The sequence below is a fragment of the Apodemus sylvaticus genome, chromosome 11, assembly GCF_947179515.1.
Source record: "Apodemus sylvaticus chromosome 11, mApoSyl1.1, whole genome shotgun sequence".
NCBI classification, from domain to species: Eukaryota; Metazoa; Chordata; class Mammalia; order Rodentia; family Muridae; genus Apodemus; species Apodemus sylvaticus.
Window position 1 is genome coordinate 34,071,095 of NC_067482.1, and position 27,724 is coordinate 34,098,818.

Here is a 27,724-nt window from a genome sequence, read left to right on the forward strand (position 1 = left end):
ATAAGTAATAGAAAATATTACTACTTTGGTAAATCATAAAGTATTCTGTATAACACACAAGGAAAAAACAAGTACTAGTTATACCACTTTTATTTACATTGTTTGTTACATTGCGTATTCAATATAGAAAAATATGAATACATTCATAGTATTCTCTTTTAATTTGGTAAGTCCATGTTGTCAAATATTGACTATTTTTATATTGGGTGTCCAACCCAATTAACAAAAGGAGGAGAGTGGGCCTAGCCAGCAGCTCCTCATCATTGGTTACGGATACAGTAGTAACACTCATTCCTCTCTTTAATCCTAATTCCCAAAGACAAGATAAACTGATTACTGGCTCAGGAATATGGTTTTAAAAGTAGAAATAATTCATTCCTTTTTCCTCAAGGAAATACTTAAGGAATACATTAAACACCCCAGTGAGTTTATAAAGGGGTCTTGCTACGAGAACCTCAATGTCAGCCTCGCCTCAGTGCACACGGTCAAGCAGAGGTGTCGACATAATTAGGCTACAGAGAACCCACACTTAGGAGTCAAACTTTTAAAAAAATCTTACAAATAAAGTCAATGATTATATCTTTTGAGCATAGTAATTCAGTGGGTCAAACTTACAAATTAATGCTACAAAATACAGTATTCCCGTTACTTTTAGTTGTAATGTACACTATGTACAGGAAAGAGTTGCATATCTTAGGTTGAATACAGATGAATCACTTTTTAAAAACCAGACTCTGGACTTATAAACAGAGCAGAAAATGCAAACGCCAAGAACACGATGCCTCCGATGATGGTCACTGGAAAAGAGAGAGAGAAGTGAGTCAGCGTTCCTTCCCTTCACTGTGACATGCAGACAGAACTAGTTTCCCTGTCTCCGATCTCATTAACTGCTCTTGCAAACAATGTCGGTGGCACAGCATTCCTGAATCATTTCTCTTCCCTTATAACAGGGCCTGTTCTCTGGGCACTGCTTATAGAAAGATGAGTTAAAGCAAATGTTGGCAAGCAGCAGTTGGACTGTAGCAACTCATCATTTTAAACAGCCAGGTCTCTCCACAGCAGATAAAAGCGCTGCTGCCGAGCCTGCTAGTCGAGGCCCACAAGCTCAGACCCCAACCCAGTTTAAATGCTCCAAGTCTCACACAGGGTCTGCCTATCAAATAATTCAGGCCAAAATTCACATTTGTAAGCAAGTTTTTCACTGGCTTACAAAATGAGTTTGGCCATATTTTAGAAAAACTTGTGATTTTCTAATTTGTACACATAGGAAAAGAAGTCCATCCTCAGTAACAGGCAATGGGGACCGAGGCCTAGATCAGGCACAGACATCAGGTGGTCTCTGGAAAAATGGTATTTTTTTCTAATAAAAATTCTGTTATCTCCATGTTTTTCAAGCATTAGAATAGATGATGTCTGAGACCTTACCAGTTCTGACAGAGATCTTTTGTGCTATCATCCTTCCTCCAATGACTGCCAGTCCAGTGCATAAGCAATGTCCCACTGTGCCACCCACTGCTACACCATAGGGATCCTGGAAACAGATGTAAGTAGTGTTATTTTGTTAAGCTGGAGATGTTAAGTTTGAGAATTATCAGTATTAAATAGACCTGGATATAGGATCCAAACCACAAACACCAAAAGCACTAGTATAAATCCAGGTATGCTGTAACTATTACACAGGAAATAGCTGCTTCAAGGAAAATGGACAGTACAAGGATAGATCTGAATGTATAAATCTTACATGGTACAGAATTGCTGTGCTTCCTGAGAGCAGAAATCTTGATCTGTAACCCTTGTTCTTATAGCTGATGGTAAGGTATAAATACTACTAAAAGGAAGGGGAAGTCTTTACAGAAAAAGAGCCCAGAAGAGTAGGAAGAACCCCACATATATTTGGGGAGGAAGAACAACATTTGAATGTTTCCACAGACACACAAGGAGGTCCTGGAGAGGAGTCCTTGAAGAGTACATCAGGAAGGATAGGAACCCAGGATGGAGGTGTAGGACTGCAGGGTGCCACTTAACTCCTGTGCCAGAGGCCAAGGTTCAATGCCTAGCTATAAGAGGTCCCCATGAAGTCATCCTTTGTCTTGAGACATTGGCTGGTTTTAACACAAGCAGATTTCTGCTTTCAAAGTTTAATGGAGACAATGAACTATATTGGGAATAAGCCTGAGGAAAGATAACTCTGGTAAGAAATAGTGCTGACTGGATTGGGGTAGGAGGAGATAAAGGCAAGAGAAAAGCAGATGGATGAGAAGGACATGAGATACTGCGAAAGCGATCAGGTGTGCCAACCAAGTAACTGAGAAGACCTGTGATAAAAAAGATGGGATGGGACCAAGGTAGTTGGCCTCAACAGGTCTCAGCACTGGTAGACATCTCTGATGTCTTATTTTTCCTGGTACTGTGATAAAACTGGAAAACCGCAACTTAAAGGTGGTAGGTGTCCTTTGGGTCACAGCTCAAGAGTGCAGTTCATCATGAAAGGCGCCATGACAGCAGCTTGGGGCCCTGATCACTGGCACCCAATTAGGAAGCAGATGGCAGAGAATGCTTGTGTTGAGCTCACATCTATACAGTCCAGGGCCCTAGACCAGGGAATGGCGCCCCCTCCCCCAACTCGTGAGATCTTCTACCATAACCCAATCAACATAGTAGATCTATCTCGAGTTGAATCCCACCCTGTGAGGTCGGCAATTGGGCGATAAAGCAGTCCTCTTAACCAACCACAATGTCTTTGAACTTTGGGAAGTTAAGAGTATGGGGCAGAAGGACCAAGCAAGGGGATTCACTTCTCCCTTAAAGTCAGAGTGGAGGGAGTAATGCAGAAAACCCTCACAAAACTGAGTTGAGAGAAAGGCCAAGCTGTGCGTTATAAGGGGTGGGGTGGATGCTTCGGTCCAGAAGGGCAGCATGGCTAGCTGGAATGAAGAGGGCTGAGCAGCAGGTTGCAGCCGTCACGTTCGAAGGCAGCATACATATATATACACATACACACATATATACATATGCACAGTCTGAACCTGAGAAGGTACCACCACCACCACCACAAACTGCTACTCCAGAAGATGCCTCATTCCATCTGAAAATAAAATCACTAGGGGATTAAAAAAAAAATCACTGTGTTAAAGTTATTTTAACAAAGATCCTTCAAAAGCAAAACAGCATGATTCATAAAAAGGAGGTTAATGTTAAAGGAACAAAACCAGACAGTTTAGGAAAGCGGTCTTTAAACACTGCTACAGTGTAGGTGACATGGAAGGGTGCCTAGCCCAGGAGTGCTGGGTGGAGAGCGAGACAGGCCTGTGCACTGCTGTATCCCATCTGCCCACAGAAACCCACAAAATGGCTAACTGCACGCCAGTGCTCCACCAGCTAACTGGCAGGACCTCCTCCACCACAAGGCCTCATTTCAAGCAAGGCCCAATTCTGGAATTCTAAGAGCTTATGGAAAAATAGAAATGAAGGTAAGGCACCGCCATTAAGGAGAATTTTTAATTCTCCTTTTGCTTTATGAGAATCAAATGGAAGAGGTGCCTCCCCACCCCGCCCCACTTTTCCCATCTCCAAATAAAACATTTGAAGGTTCCCTGACAAAACCTTTCCTATGACTTCAGGCCTGGCCTGAAATGCTTCCTATTTTAAACTGTAGGACTATGTGAGGAACTTCTCTTTTATGACAGACATTTCCAAGGATTTAAATGTTTTAGTATGCAATAGTATAACTGATACTGACTTAAGATCAAGAGCACGCAGGGGACAGTGATCCATCCCCACCCAACAGCAAACCAAGAGACTCTTTAAATACATGTGCCCAAAGGACAGGCAGAGACAAGCTCACTTCTGACCCTGACACAAGGCACCCCACCTCTCTAAGCTCCTATCTGCTCAATCGGGCTGGCCGGTGTCCTCTAACTTACACTGCCACATCAGCACTAGAGCTGAGGTGGACCAGAAAGGATCTACAGAAGCAAGACATGGCGCAGGCCAAGATGAACACTGGAAGGACTCCCATGTTCTTGATCCGACTTGGTTTTTCTATATTTTAAAAGTGACTCTCCGGGCAGTGATGGCACACACCTTTAATCCCAGCACTTGGGAGGCAGAGGCAGATGAATTTCTGAGTTTGAGGCTAGCCTGGTCTACAGAGTGAGTTCCAGGACAGCCAGGGCTACACAGAGAAACCCTGTCTTGAAAAACAAAAAAACAAACAAACAAACAAAAAAAAAAAACCAAAAAAGTAACCCTCTTTGGGTCAGTAAGAAAATTCAGCAGGTAAAGGTATTTCAGAAATTTTCTGTGCCATTAAAGCGATGCTGAAAAAAAATGAGTGAACAGCTCCCCACCCCCCACCCCCAGCCCCAACACATATTCTGCTGGGTTTGTTTTTTTTTTTTTACATTTTTCTTTGTTTTTAAGACAGTCTTAGTATGTAGCCCAGCTACATAAAGATCAGCATTTACAAGACTCCCAGTGCTAGGATAATAAGCATGTGATATACTAATTTATATTCCCAATAAGCATGCAGAAGTCATGAGCAGAGAAAAGTAAGCAACAAAGACACCAGCCACAGCTTGAAGTTAGCAAAACACAGTAAAAGAACTCAGCAAGACAAAAAAAACGAAAAGAAAAATTAAATTTGGGTTCAAGAACTAGAGACACAGAGAAAACTCAGGAGGCTAATTCTAGGTCTAAAATGAACAGATGAGTCAAACTTTCAGTGTGGGTAGTCCCCGTGGCCCTGACTGACCCCTGGAGGCGAGCACCCTGACACTGGTCTTGGTGTAGAAGTGGTCACACTCACCTCTCTAGCTGCCAGAACGATGGTAGTGAGTTGAGAGCGGTCGCCCCATTCTGCCAAGAATGTTAACGTAAGCGCTTGAACAAAAATTGGGGAAATAAAATGTAACCACTTTTTCTGAGGTATTGCTGTGCTTGTACCAGTTTCAACATCTGGCCCATTTAAGAGTTTGGTTCGTTGGAACTGAAACAAATAAAAAATACCATTAACCCATGTAAGCCTATCAATATAGCATAAAGTCACTTTTAAATCATGTGGCATATTCTCCAAAGAAATTACACCTGGATCTGCCACGTGCCCTTTAGCCACCAGTCTCATACACTGTCAATTCTCCCACTCATCAACAAACAGTATTCAGATGCTTCAGAAACATGCAGAACACTTCCCACGATTCCCACACATGCCATCAACCTAAAGAGCTGACTGTATTCGGTGGACACTGACCTCCCTGCCACAGTCACAGAAACCCCATGCTCAGAGCCACATCAGCAGCAGTGGGCAGTAACTAAGCTAGTGAGCACGGACACACTTCACAACTTACTTCTTCATCTTTCTTCTTTAACTCTGCTTGTACTTCTTCCAGCTCCTCCTGACCCTCATCTGGGCTCATCTTCAAACCTTCCCGAAGCATTCTAATGCCAAAAATGGCAAAGAGTGCAGTTGAAACATAGTATGTATACACCCTGGGGATGACTGTTGTGGCATAGCCAAACAAAACTGTAAGGAAATGTCGACAGTGTTAACAGTGCTTGCTACAACAGACCAAAGAAACACATCGACAAATCATAATTGACATTACTGAAGGAAAACTGGCTCCTATTAGACACATCAGATACATAATGGCCTGAAATACTACTGGTTCTTTCTTTCCACAACTTTAGAATGGCGTTCCAGGACAGGCATGGCCTCATTTCTATGGCAAATGCATCTGTTATAGGGTCATTTCTTAATATGCTGACTGGTTCTCCATTCATACTCAATTACTGGTTGGCTTCCCTTACATCTGTGCTAGGCTGACTATGATGTCCTCTAAGAATGTCAAGATTGTGTAAACTGGAAGCCACACTCTACTCCATAAGTAGATGTTTCTTTGTCACAGATATCAAAAGGTCAAGGAGGACAAGATTCTCTCACAACATAATTCACACTACTCTTTTTTTAACTGTAAATTTAGTATATCTTATGAAACAATACTAAAAATCCCTTATAGGTATCTGTAGACGTACCAATATGATAGACATTTTCTATCTCGTATCTTCTGAAAGGACCAAGAAGCAGATATTTTACCTACAAAGAGTATGTTGGGTAACTTCCCAGAAGGCATGAAGCAAGCACAGAGTGTACCTATAGGGTCCTCCTGCCACAAGACCAAGGCAAGGCTGCCACACAGGACCCCACAGGCGGCCTGACAGTGTGGCCAGCAAGCTGCTGCAGACAGCTCATGAGCAAGGAGCGGAGGCGGGAGTGACAGGCCAGAGGTCACTCATGTCTGCAACACATTCCAGAATCAGGAAGCTAGCATTTTGAAAGCATCAAGGGAAAATATGCAAGAATTACACTAAATCTCTGGGGAAATTTTGATAAAGAGCAAGGTATGCATTGGATTTCAGTCTCTCTTCACAGGCAGGAGAAGACTTCATAAGAAAATCCTGTACTAGGTAAGCCACATGAATGAGGGAAATCATGACTGCCACATGATTCCATGGAGTAGTTTTCTGAAGACATGACACCATTGCAGCTCCCAGCCAATATGTAACTTGAGCTTACCAGTGCACAAAGAACCACACAAAAAAGGAAGGCCATGGGATAGAGAGAGGGCAGGACACTATTCTCTAAAAACCTGTTGATATCATAAAGTATAATAAAAGTCTAGATAGCATTTCAGATTTAAAAATAGAAAATCAAACATCTCATCTTGCCTGGACATTGTACAGGTGGAAACAAGTACCACAAAGTCCAAAAAAAAAAAAAAAAAAAGAAAGAAAAATATGGTAGTCTTTCTGTCTGTCTGCATAATATAAATTATGTGTGATGAGATATAAATTATGTGTGTATAAGTACACATTATTTACCTAGATATAGAAATAATATATAAGCATACTCAAAGTTTTTACACAGATTGTACCGAAATGCTAAAGCAATCAGGTAAGGTAATAATAGTAAGTGCGTCTGAGCAAGAAAGGTATAGCAGTATTCATTATACTTTTTTATCTGTATGGCTTTATGTATTTAAAATTACTTCCATAAAAGTCTGGGGAAATGGCTCAATGGGTGAAATATTTACTGTGCAAGCATGAGAATCTGAGTTCAAATAATCTCATAAAGCTAGACATGGCTGCACACATCTATAATTTTAGTGTTCATATAGGGCAAGGGGAATGGAAGTCAGAGGCAGGAGAAGGGGCCAGCTGGGATCATATACATAGGGGTGAACAAGAGGTCCTGTCCCAAGTGACCGGCAAAGACCAACTAGTACTCTAGACCTGCACACATGCACTATACACAGACATCCACAGCCACACAAGCACACACATATATACAATAGAAAAAGGAAACAAACTACTTCCATAAAAAAAACTAAGTGTTGAAATAAAATGTAGAAAACCTTTTGAAATCCCCTAAATTTATTCTTTTTCTTCCCAACCTATACAGAGCCTATGATGAAGACCTCCAGTGAGTGCCTGAATACCCCATTCCACGCCTGTCTCAGAAGCACATAAGCACACATACAAGCTATGCTTAGGCTCCTGCCCTCACCAATCCACAGACATATCACCATTGCTTTCTAGGGTGCCAGTGGTGAAGTGTAACAATGTTTCTGTGGTTTCTGAAGCACAACTGTGTTACCATGGCAGATTTGAACATCCAGCTGACTACTAAATAATGGTGTAGCATCTAATGTAGGTCCCACTGACAAGGATCATTTGTGTTCAGGGAGATGCAATGAGAGCGATTTCACCATCCTAGGTCCGTGTATGGTATAACTTAGGAATCATGTCTCCGGGGAGCCGTCCATTATCCGGTACTGTAGAGTACAGCTGGCTGCAGAAGTGAGTTCTGAGCTGGGAGGCACCTGGCAGCGCGCCCCTCTTTTAACTGGCCTCTCTAAGAGCAGACCCTTCTAGTGTTGGTTACGCCTGGCTTCTTCCTCTCTCGCTCGCTCACTGTTCTTCTGGTTTCCTTTATTAAAAAACACTTTCTGAGCCTGGCGATGGTGAAGCACACCTTTAATCCCAGCACTTGGGAGGCAGAGGCAGGCGGATCTCTTAGATCTGGTACAGCTAGAGACACACAGAGAAACCCTAGCTCAAAAAACACCAAAATACCAATCAATGATCAATCAATCAAACAAACAAACAAACAAACCTTTCCTGGCACTCAAACACATGTCAAGCAGTTTATTCAAGTTACTATTAATAGTTCAGTTTTCTCCACCATTGTTAAACATAACAGTTAAGGTACTTAAAATTCTGCATAAAAGACCACCATGTATAAAAACAATAATTTGATACATTTCAGAAAAACTGTTTGATATGCTTGATGGTTATCAAAACACAAAAACTTTACTGAGATAGCTACCACTTTATAAGTCATTAAAAGTAATTTTTCCATCCTATGATTTGTAATACTGACCTCAGGAGTTCTGAACTGAATAGCATGTCTATAAGAAAAATTCTTTAATATCTATTTATTTATGTCTATAATTTCTCAGCTATTAAAACTTTTAGAAAAGTCACTTTTAATGCTGTATCTTACCTCATTCTAGAAATAAATATTCATCCATAAAATGACCATAAATGGGGTCAAGTTCCCATTTTAAAATATTTTTAAGCTTGCAATACATTTACTTTAACTATATACTAATAACAACCATCTGAAACTCTTTCTGAACTCTGCAAGTACCAGGCATATATGATGCACCTAAACACATGCAGGCAAAACACTCGTATACACAGAATAAATCAATCTAACATAAATAAAAATTAAGGTTAAAAATAACCGGTGAATAAATGATGAGAATATGTATTTGGCTCTGGCTCTGAATAACTAAAAATTCCATGTAAGTAACCTCTGGGTTTTAATAATGTGATATACTGAAACCATTTGCTGTTTACTTAATTCTGGGGATAAGCAGTCTCCAATGTAGCTGGATGAATGACTCAAGTCACACATGTGCTTTCCCTCAATTCACTGTGCTCACTGGTAAAGTGCCCTTCCTTACCCGACAAGCATGTCATCAAGGCCAGAGCCAGCATGGCGCCGGCCAGCACAGTCAGCCGGTTATAGCGCATCGCCATGATGGCAGCTATGAAAAATGTCTTGTCACCGAGTTCGGACACTATGATGACCGAGATGGCAGCAACAAATGCATGGATAAATCCCAGATTCGTCTGGGCAGCTGTATCTTCTCTGTTGGTATGAACTGGGGCGGCTGGTGTCAATCCTTTCTGAAAATTAAAAAAACAAATACAACTTTTAAGTCATTTCATTGACATTCTTTTATTTTAAATGAGAAGGGAAGATATGATTATTATCGGTGGTGGCCGTTCCAGTGATTTACTACTTTATCTGAATGTCATCAGTAATAACAGTAGCTCAGAGTAATTCAGCAGCGTGCACTACATCTAGATCTCCTATGCACGTTACAATCAATTCACTGCTCTCTCACCAAGCGTCACTAGTCATTTGGGTGGAAGACTTGGTGTGTTTATCAAGCATTCACTGACACTATAAAGGACTAAGTAGGTGGCTCAGCAGTTAAGAGCACCAACTGCTCTTCCAGAGGTCCTGAGTTCAATTCCAGCAACCAAATGGTGGCTCATAGACACCTGTAATGGTATCTTATGCCCTCTTCTGGTGTGTCTGAAGACAGCTACAGTGTACTCACATGCATAAAATTAATTAATTAATTAATTAATTTTAAAAAAGGACTAAATAGGATCCAGAAAGCTCTCAGAGGCCACTGCCAAAAGGTGACATTAGCACAGACAAGGTTTAATATAGCTACATGTGCAGATGGTTTATGATGAACTCTAAAAATATCCCGTAATGTCATTTGGTAAAAAGGCAAAGTAGTCTTGGTGGGTTTTAACATCAAAGTATGACAAAACATAATTGGCCTCCCCAAAGCTCACTGGAACGTTCTGCAGCCCTGCTTGTAAGAAGGCACTGATCTCCAAAGATCATCTGAAATGAAGAGATTCTAAAATAGGGACTGGCAAGCTAGCAGAGGCCAACCCAGTATGTTTATAATTTAAAGAGATTATAAAAAATAAAAAGGACGGGGTAAGGGAGAGTGGGAGAGGGAAAAGCCACAAAGGCGACCACACAGCAGAGATTTTCTGTAGTGAGGACAGATGTGACCTGTGAAATCTAATATACTTAGGTCCTGGCTCATTACTAAAGAACTTCACTGTCTGCAACTCTAAGGTCAGATGAGACACCAGCAAGGACGTGGAGCATACATTTTATAATTGGGAAAATTATGTGACTTTATTTATACTATATGTAACATCTTCAATTTTTATTGTGTACATTATTCCTTAACATATGATATAAATTTGAGTTCATACACTATAGGGCACAACAGAACTATAAGAATAACCCAAACTATTAATTAAGCAAGTACCATTTTACAGGCTATCTCTCCATCAACACAATTCTCCATTCTCAGATTCCTTTAAAATGAGCTTCTAGCTGCTCCAATAGCCTACGAGCATTAAGCACCCCAAACACATGGGCACTCCAAGCAGGACACCCTCGGCACATTGTCTCCACCCTTCCGCGCTGCACTACCCTCTGTCCATATGACACAGGAAACGGCTATGGCTAAAGTCACTATCCTGTTGCCTCGCCCTCCTGAATACTGGGATTTGTCACAAGCATCAGCCACCACACAAAGCTACAGTGTTTACGTGAGAAGACTTCTCAAAACTCCAGGATCCAAAGTCCAAAGAAAATTTCAGGAGTAAATATAGAGCACTTAAGATCACTTAGCTCCAAACCTTGAAGAAGGGAAAAATTTACATTTTAAATCAAATTACAATAGAAATAAGCACTTTCTATTTTCATGGGTTTATAAGCCTTAAGTCCTTGGCCATATTAGTTAGTCTGTCCTTCTATGAAATAAAGAATGAAGTATGCCCGAAGAATACAATAAAGGAGGTGCTGAAGAGATAGATGTTCTTCAAGAAGACTCAGGCTTGTTCCTCAGCATCTACACAGGCATTTCACATTAGACACCCTGTCTGAGTTAGGGCTGTACTGCTGTGAACAGGCACCATGACCAAGGCAACTCTTATAAGGACAACATTTAATTGGGGCTGGCTTACAGGTTCAGAGGTTCAGTCCATTATCATCAAGGCCAGATCACGGCAGTGTCTAGGCAGGCATGGCACCGGAAGAAGTGAGAGTTCTACAACTTCATCCAAAGGAAGCCAGGAACAGACTGGCTCCCATGTGGCTATGAAGAGGGTCTCCAAACACATCCTCCCAGTAACACACTTCCTCCAACAAGGCCACACCTCTTCACAGTACCATTCCCTAGGCCAAATACAGATAAACCATCACATACCCTCTCCTGGCTTCCACAGGCATGCATGTGGCGTGCACACACACAAAGTACACACACACACACACACACACAAAGTATTTTAAGGTTAAGTCCAGCAGATGGCTCACTGGGTAAAGGCACTCACTCCCTGCCAAACTTGATTACCACCTAAGTTTGATGCCCAAGATTCATGGTGGAAGGAGAGACCCAACTGCTACAAGCCACCTTCTGATCTCTGCATATCTCTGCATGTCCATACAGACACACACAAAATAAATGAAAACAAAAGAGCGCAACAGAGTAAAAACAAACACAGTCCTTCATATTCTTAAAACTCTCCATATAGAAGACAGGAAAACTACATCTATAGCTCTTTCCACTTATTAAGCCAGTCCTGGATGGCTAAAAACAAAGTATCAGGATACTGTGAAGACAGATGTTTTAGAATTAAGCATTATAATTATCCCATTTGGGGCTGGGCCATCCACTGTCACTTTCCTCTGCATCCCGAGGGTTCGGGCATTGGTAGTGGCCTCTGCCGGCTGGGAAATGCTTCTGTGATGAGCACTGCGCTGCACTTCCTGTGGACGAAAAGGTGAGCACTTAGACGTGCCGACCAACAATACTAACTGGACTATATAATCATACATTTGTATGTGTATATACACATACATAATGTACACACTTGACATTATACATAATGTATAAACTTGACAGAGGACCCTAGTGGAGTTGGAGGGGGTAAAGGGAGGGGTAGAAATTATGCAAATACAGTATACCCCAATGGAAGTTTGAATAGGTTTGGCACCCAAAATTTCATCTGTTTTAATTCTTGGCCATAGGGAGTACCACTATTAGGAGGTGTGGCCTTATTAGAGGAAGTGTGGCCTTGTTGAAGGAAGTGTGTCACTGTGTAGGTGGCTTTGAGGTCTCCTATACTCAGACTCTGCCCAGTATGGATGAGAGACTCCTCCTGAGTTTGGATTCCCTCTGGAAGACAATCTCCTCCTGTTGCCTTCAGCTCCTTCTCTAGCACCATGTCTGCCTGGACACAGCCATGCTTCCACAATGATGACAATGGACTAAACCTCTGAAACTGTATGCCAGCCCTGATTAAATGTCTTTGTTTATAAGAGTTGCCTTGGTAATGGTGTTTCTTCACAGCAATAAAACTTTATGACAACTCCTATGTGAAATTATCCATTTTTTAAAAAATGAAATATTAATTAGATTAGAATAGCATGTGTCTACTGACCACCATGGAAGGACTGGCTTCTTGGTCTGGCAAACCTTCAGAGACTTAGTAGAGTGGCTAAATCCACAGCACTGGACTCAACCTTACTCAATCATCTGCCAACTCAGGCAGCCATGACCCCCCACACTGTTAAAGAGTTTCAGGTGAATCAAGTCCTCAGGACGGTGCTGAGTATACACCAACACTCAGATCTTATAACACACAACAGAAACAGCTCACTAGACTTTCTGTAATGAACTACATGTTACTTTACTGATGAACTGTAGAGAGAATATTTTATGCCTAGATAAGCCCTTATCTCTATTCAATTTCAATACTTTCTATCTAATCACACTAGTTCCTAAAATAGATCTCCTTTCTCCTAATGAAGCCAGCACAGCAGCACTTAATGTAAAACACCAGAAGCTTAAAAAAAAAAAAAAGGCCTTATAATGGTTTAAATTTCCCATTTTAAAAAATAAAAAACTGGCAAAATTATTTGAGAAAGCAAGGATGCAACATTTATCTATATGTACCATTTTTTAAATTGCCAAGAAATCGCATTTTTGCCATACTAGCTTTGAAGTGATATGTTATATGCGGATTCCTCCCTCATGCCTCAGTCATGGCCAGTGCAGCTTGCGAGCCCCTGGGGCTTCTGCTGACCAGTGTTCTTCCATATGCTCCATTCGTCCAGACTCTTCCAACCCTTTTTATCCTCAGTCCCTGACATCCAGCCACATGGACACCATGAGAATGTGTCACAGAAGGGTTGAGAACAGCAAAGGTGACGACAGGAACACTGGGAAGCGGACAGTTCTCTAGTAGAAATATGTATCAATGAAATGCTGATAATGAAGAGACAAAGCAACTAAATGTCTAATCAACAGGGATCTATTAATATTCATATAAAATATGCTGGCTGGAAAGACAGTTTAGCAGTAAAGGCACTTGCTTTCAAACCTACCAACCAGAGTCCAACCCCTAGACTCCTTGTAGTGTAAACAGAACTGACTTCCACACGTTGTCCTTTAATTGTCACATGTGTCCTGAGACACATCGGTGCCCAAATACACATAAACACAAATACACCCTGGGTCCTGTGGAACCTGAGAGAGCCTCACACCCCACACTCCACTTGTTCAGGCAAAGGCTGTCCCACAGGTGTGAGCTCCCTGCCCTTCGAATGAGTGAGTGCAGGACCCATGACTGGAGGCTATTCACAAAGTTTAACAGTGCTTTCTGCCTGATCCTGACCAACAGTGAAAAATAAAGCTTGTTTGTCTCAGACAGTAAACCACTGGATGAATGCTTATGGTTTGAAAAACTGTATCCCAAATTAGAAGTGTACATGATAATGATAATCAAACTCAAGAAGAAAGCCCCTAAAAGATTCTGAATGTAAAGTAAATATCAATGAGGCGCTGTGGCTAATAATCAGGGCAGTGGGGAATATCTGCTTCTGGGCCTATCAAAATGTGAACTGCCTAAAAGTAATGGTGAAACTAACCAGAAAGGGGGGGGGGTATCAATAGATCTTAGGAAGGGCAGGGTTCACTTAAGGATGGTGGTAAGACTTTGCAGGGTTGGGGGGATCTGGCTGCCTGATTAATGTCATGCTCCTAAAAGCTATGGGGAAAAGAAAAATCAAAGAAAGGAGTGTGTTCTAAACATGTCAACCAGAGGTGACAAGTAGTTTCATATGAAGGTTTCCAAGAGAAGTGTCAAAAGTGGTTCACGAGCTGTGACTAGGTCAGACTCCTGGTATAGACTTGGTGCCAGTAGCCTAAATTAGCCAGGGCTGTTTGCAAGTGGATGAGCTTCCCAGGGGAGAAGGCAAATAGCTAAAGCTCACAAAAAGTTAACCTTACAGACTACCTGGGTGCTGTGCACCAGAAATGGAGAGAGCACGGGGGGAAAAAAATCACAACACTGCCCCATTCCCAGGTTACCCATGACTTGCAAAGTCGCTGCTCCTGAACTTGACTCCAATCTACACTAAGGGTAAAGTTCTAGCTATGCCCTTCCCTCTGCCTCTTTCAGAGCATACCTAGAGTCATGGACTCACCTGCCTTTTTATTTTTATTCCCATGTGCTTTTCTCATTGTTCTAGAATGACTATTTGATGATTTGTATATGCTTGGGCCAGGGAGTGATACTTTTAGGAGGTGTAGCCTTGTTGGAGTAGTGTCACTGTGGCTGTGGGCGTTAATACCCTAGTCCTAGCTGCCTGGAAGTGAGTATTCTGCTAGCAGCTTCAGATGAAGATGTACAACTCTCAGCTCCTCCTGCGCCATGTCACCAAGCTCCCTCCTTGATGATAACTGACTGAACCTCTGAACCTGAATTGAATTAAATGATAAGAGTTGCCTTGGTCATGGCGTCTGTTCACAGTAGAACCCTAACTGGGACAGGCTACCCTTTAACACTTGCCTGAGTGGCAATTCTGCTGAGTGTTCAAAAGGAGGCATCTACTTAAGGATACTGCACCGTACTGATCTATTAGTCTACAGATTTGCAGCTGAAACCACAATATTTAAAATATGAAAGTATAAAACTTATTTCCCAACTCTCTAGCTCTTCTCTCAAACATATGGGGCATCATGCTTGCCCAACTATGTGTAAGCTAATATAAACATTTTATTCCTATAGCTTTTCCTTGCCATCCTAACCATATACAAAGCTACCAGAAGGTTGAGCTTCCTTAATGTTCAAGGTAAAAATCACAATCATATTCTTCTTTATAAAAACTGAGGTTGGGAGAAGCCTTAGAGCTAAGAAGCCGGAAGAATAGGAATATTTTCAGAAATCCATTCCTCAATATTAGCTGCATGTTACTTTGTAGAATTTAACAGACTACGGTTACACATGCAGCCATGCTCTAGTGGACTGATTTGCTTAGTGAAGCTATTTTCTGCTCCAGTGACAATAACTGTGCTGCTCTCCCCACAGAACTCCAATACAGCACTGTTGTCTTGGTTCCCATAGTCAGCAGAAGAGCTCATGGGCTTGCGAGTTTTATGGATGTCCTTAGCTGGGCTCTCGTCTCCTCACCTGTGCACACTATGTATGGTGCTGCAGCACAGGCAATTTTCAGATGTGGTTATAATTTATCACCAGCTGCCTTTAGTAACAGATTCCCTAGAATAACATAAGCAGCACATTCAATCATTTGAAAGGCCTTAAGACCAAGATGGAGGTTTTCTACAAATCACAAAGTACAGTGGCCAAAGTATGTTAAGGCCATGCCTGAGAGAATTATCTTGCTTGTTGGATAACCAACCTATCTATAGATAACTAACTTGCCAGGTCAGTCTCCACAACTGTCAAATCCCTGCAAAACCTCTTTAAAAGAGAAACTTGGGATATAATGATACCTTAGAACGCCTATTTAGTGGTAGGGGTAGAGGAAGAAGGGAGGAAAGCAGACAGCAATGAAAAGGCTGCCGGAGCTGACAGTAGGCTGTTGATTAGACACTGAACATCAGGGCAACTACCAGTTACTAAGTGGGTCCCTGAGTTATTAAGTAGATGCCAGTCACTTTCACATCATTTCACTTGACCAGCACAACCATAAAGGCTGTGATCCTAACTGACCACAGTTAGGGTTGTTAGGCTTAAATTTCTGAGAGCAGGTAGTCATGTCAAATGAAGATAGGAAAAGAACTCTGGGCTTAGTAACTGGCTAGGTTACAAGTGTGCTTCAAAATGAGGGGCATCCCAAAGAGAAGGCTCCGCAGGTGAGAGTACTAACTACTCTTGGTATTCTTTATAGATAGGTAAGTCTCAGAAGGACAGAAGGGCAAGGAGAAAACAAAACAAGCCATCCAACTTACAATGATCCTGCAGACAAACCCAGTTTTAAAGATCACAATGATCAGAGAGACTGGGGCAGAAGTAGCATTTTGCTATGGAGCTGGGTCTATAATAATGTTCTAAGTACTAACATAAACATTTACTGACATAAAACTCAGTCCTGTGGTTATAGGTGTGTGCCACCACGACCTGAAAAGGCATTTACATTTTTATTATAATGTCTAAGTCTTTCTGGGTGATTTCACTGACCTAAAATATTATTTTATTTTTACTAATAATACATTTGGCTCCTATTAAATATTTAACAATTACATTTTCATAAGATTTATTTTTGATTAACACTTAGCAACTCTGTTTTATGAACTTTATTATTCTATGTATTTACATATTTAAAACAGATTACTTAATTTTACGGATTTTTCTTAAGTGTTCTTTGGATGACATGATAACACCAAATAAATGGAGTACCAAAAGCATCATTTCATGCAGAGGTCACCTTGAGAAATTCAGTCTTCACAGCTCAAAGCATCAATCACAATCATGAGGAGGCTGAGATCTGGATGTTGGTAAACACACAGAAGAAATGCAGTTTAATGAAAACGGGAAAGTGATGGCTTCTGTGGAGGTGTCCTCACAGTGAGTAAGCAAAGAACAGCAAGAGGAGAAGGAAAACAAGGACCCAGCAGGACCAGATATTAGGATTGTGTAGGTCCACCAACACCGCTCCGAAGCCATATTAGTTCCAACATCAGAACATATAGGATCTATATTCTGCCCAGGAAAGAAACAGGAAAGAAACAAGACCAAACTAAGGTCACCATCTGCAGCATAAAAACTGTAGTTTACCCATGACCGTATGTTCAAAGGGAACTCCATTGCTCCTGCCTCAACTTCCCAAGGGCTGGGACAACTGTCCATCACCATGGGCCTTCTTTGTAACCAGATTATAAAAATGAAAAACACTGAACACACAGAGAGCCCTGTCTGGAAGCTCAGCCACCTCCTGAGCCCAGTTAGGAACAACCACTCGTCTGTTCCATCTCTTCCACCCGAAGAGATGCCTGCTGATGAAAACAGGCTTTCCCCCTTAGTCTCACAGCTCACTCTCAACGAGGTGGCCACAAAGTCAGCTGAAACCCAGATACTCAACAAACCCAAATCCATGTATATTGTTGTTAAACTGTACTTTGATCACTTATATCACAACATAGAAGCAAGAGATTTTTATTAAAAGAAGCATGGAGGGAAATAATTTTTCACTGTACTTTATAACTATGTGAAAAGTTAAACAAAAACATAAATAAAATGAGACAATGTTTTGCTATTAAGGGTAAACTGTCAATTCCTAATGGGAAGGAACCCCAAAAAGTTGAAAATATGACTACAACCTCCATGAAATACCTATAAAGTTATACATTCATAAACTGCACTCTGGCACTCTAGGGCTGCCTCCCTCCCAGTGGCAACTGGTATAAAGCAAGCTTCTGATGCTGAGCTATGTATGTGGCAGGTGCTCAACGACAAGTCAGCGTTTCGGAGCAGAGACAGACCATGCCCGGCACGGTCACCTGAATGGTAGCAGTGCTGCTGATCCAAGGTTGAAGGCGGTAGAGTGGGCAGAGAGGGCCCTTTCACCCACTGTCACTATGCCAAACAACTAGAGCCCTGGACTCTGGGGTCCAATGACCCCCAATTCTACATTGCCACCTGGTTTGTACTGCTATCAGATGGCCACTTATTACTCTAGCTTGATCTGACCACACACTCACATGGTGTGTGTGTCTGTGTGTCTGTGTTAATCTTTACAAGAGTTCCAGAATTAACAACTAAATAATCAGTTTCAGTTCAATTTTCTAAGCTAAAATCAATCAATTAATAAACAAAATCACAGCCGGGCGGTGGTGGCGCACGCCTGTAATCCTAGCACTCTGGGAGGCAGAGGCAGTCGGATTTCTGAATTCGAGGCCAGCCTGGTCTACAGAGTGAGTTCCAGGACAGCCAGGGCTATACAGAGAAACCCTGTCTTGAAAAAACCAAATCCAAAAAATCAAAATAAATAAATAAATAAATAAAAAATAAACAAAATCACAGGTAACAGATAAATAAAAGCTGAGTTTTTCTTAACTTCATCTAGTAAATCCTTTAACAAGTAAAAGGCAGCTGGACATAGACTCTTAAAAATGTTTTTTCCCTGCTTGAGTTCATTTTATAGTTTTTCTATAAAGGTATTTTTAAAACCTGATAGGAACTGAAATGTAAAAATTGCAGAATTTTCTCATAGAAAATTACTTAGCAAATGCCAACAACATACAAGGTCTTAGGAAAGAGACAAAAAAGAATAAGATATAACAATGGTCTCAGGACACCCAACATGCTGAAGAGCAGACAGAAACCAAGAAGTGTAAAAACAGACAAAACATAAAAACCCTCAAAAGGGGACGGGTGGGGACCAAGAGAAAAGGCTTATATGGATGTGTTATCCACCAACACCAAAAACCATTAGAATAAACAAATGGCTGGGGGAGGGGGAGTTCAAGCAAACACAAGCACTGCCGACAGCACCAGGCAGGATGGGAAGTGGGGACCTGCTTTCCAGCTCTGGCTCTGCTAAGGATTAGGTTTTCCAACCACTACTCTTCTCAGTCCACAAGCAGGGAATGCCCCCTGCCCTGCCTGCTTAGCTCTCACTAAACCTTAACTTCACTACAACCAAGTCTCCCAACAGGTGCTTGTTTATCTGACTTCTTCCTGAGATGTTCCAGTAAGGAGAAGAAGTTTTCCTTATTTCTCAAGACCATTACTACATTCTGGACAGGTGATTCTTAGAAAGTACTTGCTGTGTAAAACCAAACTCAGAATCACAGAAATTCCTGTCTTCTGATACTACATAGAAAAACAAGATACTGGAAAGACCAAACAGTGTGACATGAACTGGGAAGAAATAAAAACTCCCATTACTCAGAAAGTGCTCTTCTAACAAGGGCATCTTGGGAAAGGTTCCAGACGGTTCTGTTGGCTCTTGAAGACGGGAAGGGTTCTGCCCCACAGGCCTCAGGCTAGGATTCTGTTCTAAGGTCTTTGCTTAGGGGAAAATGGCAAGAGAGCACATGTCAGGTTTCAGTCACTGGTTTAGAATACACTGAGGCAGTGGTGGGTCCCTCAAAGACCTAGGGTTTAGCTGGAACAGAAAGGTGAAGAGAACATGAATGTGTACCCTGCCGTCACCCTGATCTGTACTAAAGTCCAGACAACCATTCTCTTACAGGGCAGATAAAGACAGTAGTAGGAAACTGAATGCCTAAATGGACCTACTAAGAGACTAAAAATCTCCAGAATGTAGGAGTCAAAATTGGGTCCAACTCAGAAGAAAGTAGCATAGAAAGGAGAAATTCTACGAACATAGATGAAAAGGTCAATTTCTACCTGGTAATGGTTAAAGAAACTATGAGACTCTGGTTTACTTATAAATGGAGTCTTGGAATTCCTCACTATAGAGCACTCTACCATCAGACACACAAGTCTCTGCATTCAAGGGCGGCTTCCTTCAAGCCAAAGCACGTTTTTAAAAAGGGAAGGTAGCAATCCATAATCTCTAGACACTGTATCTGGCAAAGAACCACAGGGTGTGTGGAGCCGAATTCGGGTGAGCATCTCTGGTTGGGTTGCTTCAACAATGGCACGACGGATGTGATACTTCGAGAAGCCAGGCTCTCAGCGAGGCTCTGTACTAAAAACTTTCTACTTGGGATGACTATTTCTAGTCTCTTCAGAATGGCACATTTGATCAGCAGGACGCAGAATCCTGAGCAAGCCGGTCGGTACCAGGGACCTAGAGGACTCTGGAGACCCCTGGTTGGGGCTCTCGCTTTCCCTTCCCCCCAAGCAGCCAGGCAAGGCCAGGCCGCGCCTCGGAAAGCAGTCTGACACCCTCCTCCCAGCGAGGCTAGCAGGGGCCGGCTCCCCTCCCCCAGCCGCTTCGGAAAGAAGGCGGCGCCGCCAGCGCCGGAGCCTGGGACCCGGCAGCAGGCTCGGCAGTCTCAGCCCACCCCATCCCCACCAGCCCGGGCTCTCACCTCGGCCCGGGCCGGCTCGAGGCCCTGCACTGCCGCGGGCTGCGGCTGCAGCTGCTGGGCGGGCGCCGGCGGCTCCTGGTTCCGGTGGCTCAGGTCTTCCTCCGGGCCGGCGCGGACCCCGGCCGGGGCCCAGAGCAACGGAAGCAGCAAGAGCACGAGCAGCCGTCGCGTCGGCGCCCGGCCGCTCCCCCGGGCCGCGGCCGCCATCCCGCCCGCCCAGCCGGCACCGCGCTGCGGCAGGAGGAAGTGCAGGCGAAGAGAAGCGTCGAGCCCGGCGTGCCGGCAGGCGTGTCCGGCAGGCCTCGCCGCAGCTCAGCGGGCAGCCTGCAGCACGCGGGACGCGGGGACCGGGACAGACCGGCGGCGGGCGCTCCGCAGCAGCCGGGCAGCAGGACCTACACACTCCTCCAACTGCCTCAGGGGCCCAACTCCTCCGGCCCCGCCTCCTAGCCAAGTCGCCCTCCCATTGGTCCGACGTCAGCCCGGCGTCGTGACGTTTCCGGCAGGTTGAGGTGCGGCTCGCGCACTGGTCCTATTGGACCCGGCGCGCCGGGGCAGGTAGCTGGAGCTGGATGATTGACTCTCCCTGCATCCTTTCGGGTGGTCCCACCAGAGAGCCCCCCATCGGCCCTGTAGAGGTCAGGCTACAAGGCTCCTTCCAGTACTTCCTCAATAGCCTTATGTCTTTAAAGCCTAAGCCGCCGCCTCCACCTCCACTTCTATTAAATGTCAAGTGAGACTTAGCCCTGCTACCTACGTGGCACTCTTTGGCAGGAACTGCCACACCTTTAAGCTACGATCCACCCACCCTCACCAAGTCCCTGTGCCGCCTGCACAGAATATTCTTCATGGTGGGGGAGGTGTCGGTCCGTATGCTGGTTTTTTTTGTTTGTTTTTTGTTTTTTGTTTGTTTGTTTTTTTTTGAAAGCTCTGAAGTAGGATTCGGAAGTAAAAGATGAAAACGTCCAAGTTTTATTTTAAAACATTGTTGAATAACCACAGACCAAAAGTCATCTCTGCCATAGCTCAGAGTGCCTTACCCTATCTGATATCCTGAAAAGGTTTAGAGTTGAGTGGTTAGGACATTTGTGGGATGGAGGCCTTGTGTAGGCAAGACTAGAAGACAGGAAAGAATGGTCAGTTAGGCTTTGGACTAGGACTGGATTTTTTTTTCCTAAAGAAAAGCTGAGGGACCTAATTTTCAGAGTTACACAGAGGGGAACACACACACACACACACACACACTCACAGAAATTGCTAACCACGTGCCAGGCACCATTCTAAATCCTCTTCCTGTTTCACAAGCCATTCTTGCAACCTCTCCTTATCCTGCTCAGCATTGCTCCTTACAGAACCCTTCAAGCTATAGCGTATTCATGCTCCCAGGATGGTGAGATAACCAAGATGCTTCCTACACATAGTTTGGGGTGCTCCAAAACTGCTGTTGTACCTCCAAGTTCATTCCTGGAGTGCAAATGTCCTGAGCCCTCGTAAGGCAGGCAGCACGACAGACTTCGGAAGTCTAGACTCCTTCAGCCACCTCCATTTTCTGCAAAGATTTGCTTTGCTCAAAAGGGCCTGCAGAGGAGACTGGACTGTCAAGTGGAGGGAATAAAAGAAGCACCCTGGGAAATAGAGGCAGGAGGGATCCTTGAGTTCTGCTAGGGACAAGGTTTATTTTTATTTTTATTTTTCTGGAGTTCTCTAGTCTATGGCCACCTCAGAGGAAGGCCTCCTGGCTAAATTCTAGTTACCTCACACAGATAAAGCAAATAGGCTTGAGGATTACAGCTGCAGGAGGCTGAGCTGCTGGCTGCAAACATTCCAGTGGCTCTGGAACGAGACAGGAAAGCTGTTCAACAGAAGATGTTGGTCAACAGGGCTACAAAGCTTTGTTTCCGCAAGGGAGCTGGCGTGGCAGTGTGACGGGGCAGAGTCTGAGGAGAGTGTGGGTTTGCAGTGCCTCCATGCTGCCCACCTCCCTGGCCTCGCTGGGGCTCTGCCAAGGGATCTCCAGGCATCAGATTCCAAAGTGAGTAGCTCTTTGTGCTCCATACACAGCTCCATCTCCTGAGGCTGTGCTTGGCTCCAAATCAAAGCTGGAACTAGCTTCACCTCCTCGAGGACTTGGAACCATTATCCTTCTAGTCTTAAGTAGTGACAGACTTCCTTTGGGGGGAAAAAAAATCAAACAAAACCAAAAAGAAAAAAGGGCTAAATTTTCTTTTTAATTGTTTATTTTGAAGTGCTGAGGAGTGAGTCCAGGCCTTGTGCCCATGAGGAAAGCGCTCTACCACTGAACTGCACCTCAAGCCCTTCTGGCATCCTTTATCAAAGAACAACAGAAACAGAAACCCCACTAGGGATACAGGAGACCTAGAAATTCCAAGATAGGCTTTCTGGCATTGTCCAACTTAGATATGGTGTCACTAAAGTATAATCACTAACTAGCAAGCACATTACAGCAAGAAATACTACTGCGTGGGCATTGCAGTGTGTGTAGTACGTGGGCTGGGGGTGAAACCAAGGACCAAGTATATGCTAAGAAGAAACTGTCACAGGGCCACCCCCATCAGCTTTTTAAGGTGTTTTTTATACCTGTACTGTGTTTATTTCCCATTAGTGTAACAAAGACCAGAGATGATTTATAAAGAGGAGCAGTTTGTGTTTGCTCAGTTTTGGAAATTTCAGACTATCATCCATTGGTCCTGTTGTGGTGAGGCAGCACAAGGTGGTGGGGCATGTGGGATAAGAAAATGGCTCACCTCATAGCTGGAAAAAAATTTTAGAAGGCTAGAGTTCTTCTATCTCTTTAGAAAATATTTTTGTTGTTTTTATAAATGTGTACGATGTAACTTAATAATTTCCCTGTCCACTCCTTCTAGTTTCCCCCCCCCAACACACCTACCTTAGAATGTCATCTTTTTCTTCTTAAATATAATCCACTGAGTCCAATTAGTGTTGCCTGTATGCATAGGGATGAGAAGCCATCTGCTGAGGCATGGGCAATACCAGTAGCCATGTGTACATGACAGACCTATAGCCAACATCATGCTAATGGGAAAAACCTAAAGCATTCCCATGAAAATCAGAACGAGACAAGGCTGTTCACTCTCTCCAACCCTGGTCAATATAGTGCTTGAAGTTTAAGCTAGAACAATAAGGCAAGAGAAAGAAACAAGTCTGGGTGGGGTGGGGGGGGCAGAGTATTTCTACTTGTAGAGGATATGATTCTATACATAAGAGATTCTAAACACAGACACACACTACACTTTCTCTCCTCTCCCTCTCCTCTCTCTCTCTCTCTCTCTCTCTCTCTCTCTCTCTCTCTCTCTCTCACACACACACACACACACACACACACATACACACACACACACACACACACATCTAGGAATAAACCTAACAAGGGAAATGGAAGACCTCTACAATGAAAACTAGAAGACCCTGAAGAAATAAATTAAGGAAGAGCCTTCCCACACTACACCCTTTGAGAGCTCCCAGTCAGAGACCTCTCCGTAGGCTCCAGTTCTTAGTTAAGCTGGGCAACACTCAAGATCCAAGCTGTATAGCAAACCTCTTAATGTTCCTCAGGTTTTCATATTATAGTTTCTACCTGCAAAGCTCCAGCACCCAACACTAAGGAGTCTGGGGCGCTTACTGTCATTCTGTCGGTAGCACTCTTTATCAACTATTTATTCTAACCGGGGCAGAACAATCCTGACTAACCTCACAAGATGGTGTCAACAACCTCCTTTTAAAGTTTTCACAAATGAGAAATTTAGAACAAGGAACTATCCCTGAACTCCACTGTAGGGGGTTGGTCTGGTGCTGCTTGTATTCAAATGCTGTACCCCAAGATCTGGCTGCTCCAAGAGCAGTGGATCTTCAAACATACCAGCTTTTGTTGTGTAAACCTTTCCCCCCAACTTATACCAGATCGGTTAATAAAGGTGCCCAAAGCCTGCAGCTGGGCAGAAGAGAGGTAGGCGGGGCTTCGGGTCCTGGCCTTAGGATCTCAGGCAGAGACCATAGAAAAGAGGAGGAAGAAGTAGGTGGATCATGTGACCATAGCCATGAGGGCCAGCCTAGTGGAGAAGGAGCAGCGGCCCAGGGGGAATATGACAAGTGATATCTGGGGGTTATTGACAGAGAAGTAGACAAACTAGTGTAGACGGTTGATGTCAGCCTAGCTCTAATGCTTTAAGGCTTATTATAGATCTGTATGTTTCCATTCACCTGTCAAGAGGATGGCCTTCCTCCACTCTGGATATTATGGGAAGAACTCTTTCCTCACCACCTAATCTGCATCTCTGGTGATATAGAATTAATTGGGACAGGAAAACTGGGCACACAAGATTCCTCCCACTGTTTTGTTCCTCTTGGGAGTTGCAGCCTGAAGGGAAAGATGGTATCTGCTGCTCTCCTGGGCCTGGGTCAGACCTAGCGCTGTCTTCTACTGAACAAGAAAAGCTCTTGAATCTGAATGCCATTATTATCCCAGCCCTGTCACAGTAAAGGCTCCCAGGATCCATTTAGTGAAAGGAGAAAACCTACTTCCCCAAAATTGTTCTATGCTCTCACACACGCTCACACGCATACATTAAAAGCAACACCAGGCACTCCCTCAAATGTGGCCTCCTATCTGTCTGACTCCCTGATTTCATGCTGACATTTCTGGACATAAGGAAACAGCATAGCTCCAGCAACCCCGAATCAGCCCCCAAATGAACTAGAAGTCATTCTGCTTGCTTGCTTCTTTAAACACTCTATGGGATAAAGACTGGTTAGAGAAAACACCAGGTAGACAACAATGAAAAAAAGAGGAGGAAGCAGAAACTGGAACTGTCACACTGAGTCAGTTAAAGATCATCCCAAATTAAAGCAGAGACATGTGGCACACTGAAGCATAAGAAGATGACAGAGCAGTTTCAAAATGCCTGACCTCATCTCTTTCACGCCTACCTCCTATCAGAGATTAAGCCTGGTACGAATGCTGAGGCCCTCGAAACAGTGGACACGCACAACCCAGTAGATAAGTCCAGCTAGCCCAGAGAAACTTTCAGCGAGACTGAGTATAACTTAGAAAGGTTCTACGCATTCAATGCAATTCAGAAGTAATTCCTGGAATTTCCTGGCCGTCCACCTGGGAACGCAGGCTGACTCAGACAATGCACATCCTCACATATGCAACTGTTTGTTCATCCTCTCTCGGGATGTTTCAGACAAGATGTGAGCTAAGAGGACTTCTGCTTGCCCATCAAAATCTGTCCTTCCTCTACCCCCTTCAGCCTTCCATATGAGTGAATGGAACCAGCTTCCATGCCTTTGAGTACCTATCATGACCCCAAACTCCACAGCTAATCTGCCAGCAAGTTTGCCTGTCTCTACTTCTAAATCTGATCCTAAATCTCATTTTTCAAAAGAGTTGCCATTTCTCATGACACCTGTTAAAAATCTTATTATTTGGCCTCTTTGCTTCTGCTTTTTCGTTTTGTTTTGTTTGTTTGTTTTGTAGTTTTTCAATTTTGTTTGGTTTTGTTTTTTGAGACAGGGTTTTGGGTAGCCCAGGCTAGCCTCAAACTCCTGACCCTCCTGCTTTTACTTCCTGTGTGCTACTACACTCAGCTCTTTCAAGTCTACAATCTAAGCAGCAGTCAGAATGAATTTTTAAAATGAACTAAGTCATTTTATTCACCTGCTTAAAGTTCACTAATGAGGGCAAAGGAAGTTGGGTTGCTGGTAACTGTGATTGTTGCACAACCTGAGTCTGCATCCCCAGAATCAGTATAAAGGCAGGACATAGCATGAGTCTGTACTCTTGGCACTCCTACAGAGGGAGTGGCAGTCAAAGGCAGGAGAATCACTCAGAAGCTCTCCGGCCATCTGGCCTGGGGCACAGTAGCAAGCAATAACAAACGTCCCTCTCTATAATAAGATGGAAGGCCAGGGCCAACAACTGGAGTTGTCCTGTGACCTGCACATGTACACTGTGACAAGTGCACACCCTTGCACATCACACATACACAAGCGAATAGATAAAAACCCTTGTCTTAGTCAGGGTTTCTATTCCTGCACAAACATCATGACCAAGAAGCAAGTTGGGGAGGAAAAGGTTTATTCAGCTTACAATTCCACTGCTGTTCATCACCAAAGGAAGTCAGGACTGGAACTCAAGCAGGCCAGGAAGCAGGAGCTGATGCAGAGGCCATGGAGGGATATTACTTACTGGCTTGCTTCCCCTGGCTTGCTCAGCTTGCTTTCTTATAGAAGCCAAGAATACCAGCCCAGGGATGGCACCACCCACAATGGGCCCTCCCTCCTTGATCACTAATTGAGAAAATGTCTTACAGCTGGGTCTCATAGAGACATTTCCTCAACTGAAGCTCCTTTCTCTGTGATAACTCCAGCTTGTGTCAAGTTGACACACAAAACCAGCTAGAACAACCCTCTAATGACATCTAAATACACTTAGGATAAAGACCAAAGTCCCTGCCTCTGGAGGAAAGATTATGCAACCCCTGCCTTCTTACATGAGCTCTTCTTTGCCTTTTCCACGTCATGGACCACACCCAGTCAAACTTGCTTCCACTTCAGAACCTTTGAGCTTGCTGCTTCTATATTGAGAATATACTTGTATCTATCTTACAACCAGGAACTTAAAGGAAGGAAATGGACTTAGGCCCTTCAGCCCCATCTGACACAAGTCTATGTTCTTCTGTTGTGATTCACTGCTGTAATAGGGAGCATGACCTCAAGGTTATCAAACACTCCATATGTTTGGGGAAACAACTCAAACTCTTATTTCCATTTTTAAAAAATTTCCATTTTTAAAAAATGTTGGCAATTATTTCAAACTAGAACTACATCTACATAGTTCTAAAATAAATGCCAACCAATAGAAAGGGCTTCCTTCAGAAAAGCTGGTTTAGAACCAATCCAGCAGACCCATGGAGATCAGGGATCAAGCTTCCTTCTGTCTTGGTTGTGGAGAGTTCTTGGTGCCACTTCAAGGATATTGGCAAGAATTTGACATTGGGCTAGGACAAGGAGGTAGGTTCAAGATCTTGATAAGTTCCTGAAGACTGTGAGACCTTTGTTTGTGGTTTAATGTTTCCAATAATATGTGAATTATTGATTAGGTTGGGAATCAATCAAACATTGGACAAAAAGGATGTCCATAGGTCTTTGGTAAACTGCAGCTGTCTATGAAGTTACATTAGCAATAGGCAAAATTGGGACAG

General features: G+C 43.4%; 1 protein-coding gene across 1 annotated transcript; it reads right to left on the minus strand.

Moving 5' to 3' along the window:
• Positions 1 to 703: 703 nt before the first annotated feature.
• On the minus strand, positions 704 to 20,923 carry Tmem165 (transmembrane protein 165). The gene is made up of 6 exons (XM_052199300.1): positions 20,481 to 20,923; positions 9,027 to 9,252; positions 5,346 to 5,521; positions 4,808 to 4,987; positions 1,426 to 1,531; positions 704 to 797 (listed from the first exon to the last, which is right to left on the minus strand). Exons 1-6 carry the CDS (start codon positions 20,685 to 20,687, stop codon positions 721 to 723), a joined length of 972 nt encoding a protein of 323 aa, XP_052055260.1. The 5' UTR covers positions 20,688 to 20,923; the 3' UTR covers positions 704 to 720.
• Between the last annotated feature and the right edge of the window lie 6,801 nt (positions 20,924 to 27,724).

What these genes read in the sequence shown, in the direction of transcription:
- Tmem165 (XM_052199300.1), bottom strand. Translation starts at nt 20,687, where the DNA reads ATGGCGGCCGCGGCCCGGGGGAGCGGCCGGGCGCCGACGCGACGGCTG. An exon ending in TCGAGCCGGCCCGGGCCGAG is followed by an intron (nt 9,253 to 20,480) that starts GTGAGAGCCCGG and finishes TTTAATTTTCAG; the next exon opens with AAAGGATTGACACCAGCCGC. An exon ending in TAAAGAAGAAAGATGAAGAA is followed by an intron (nt 4,988 to 5,345) that starts GTAAGTTGTGAA and finishes TATTTGTTTCAG; the next exon opens with TTCCAACGAACCAAACTCTT.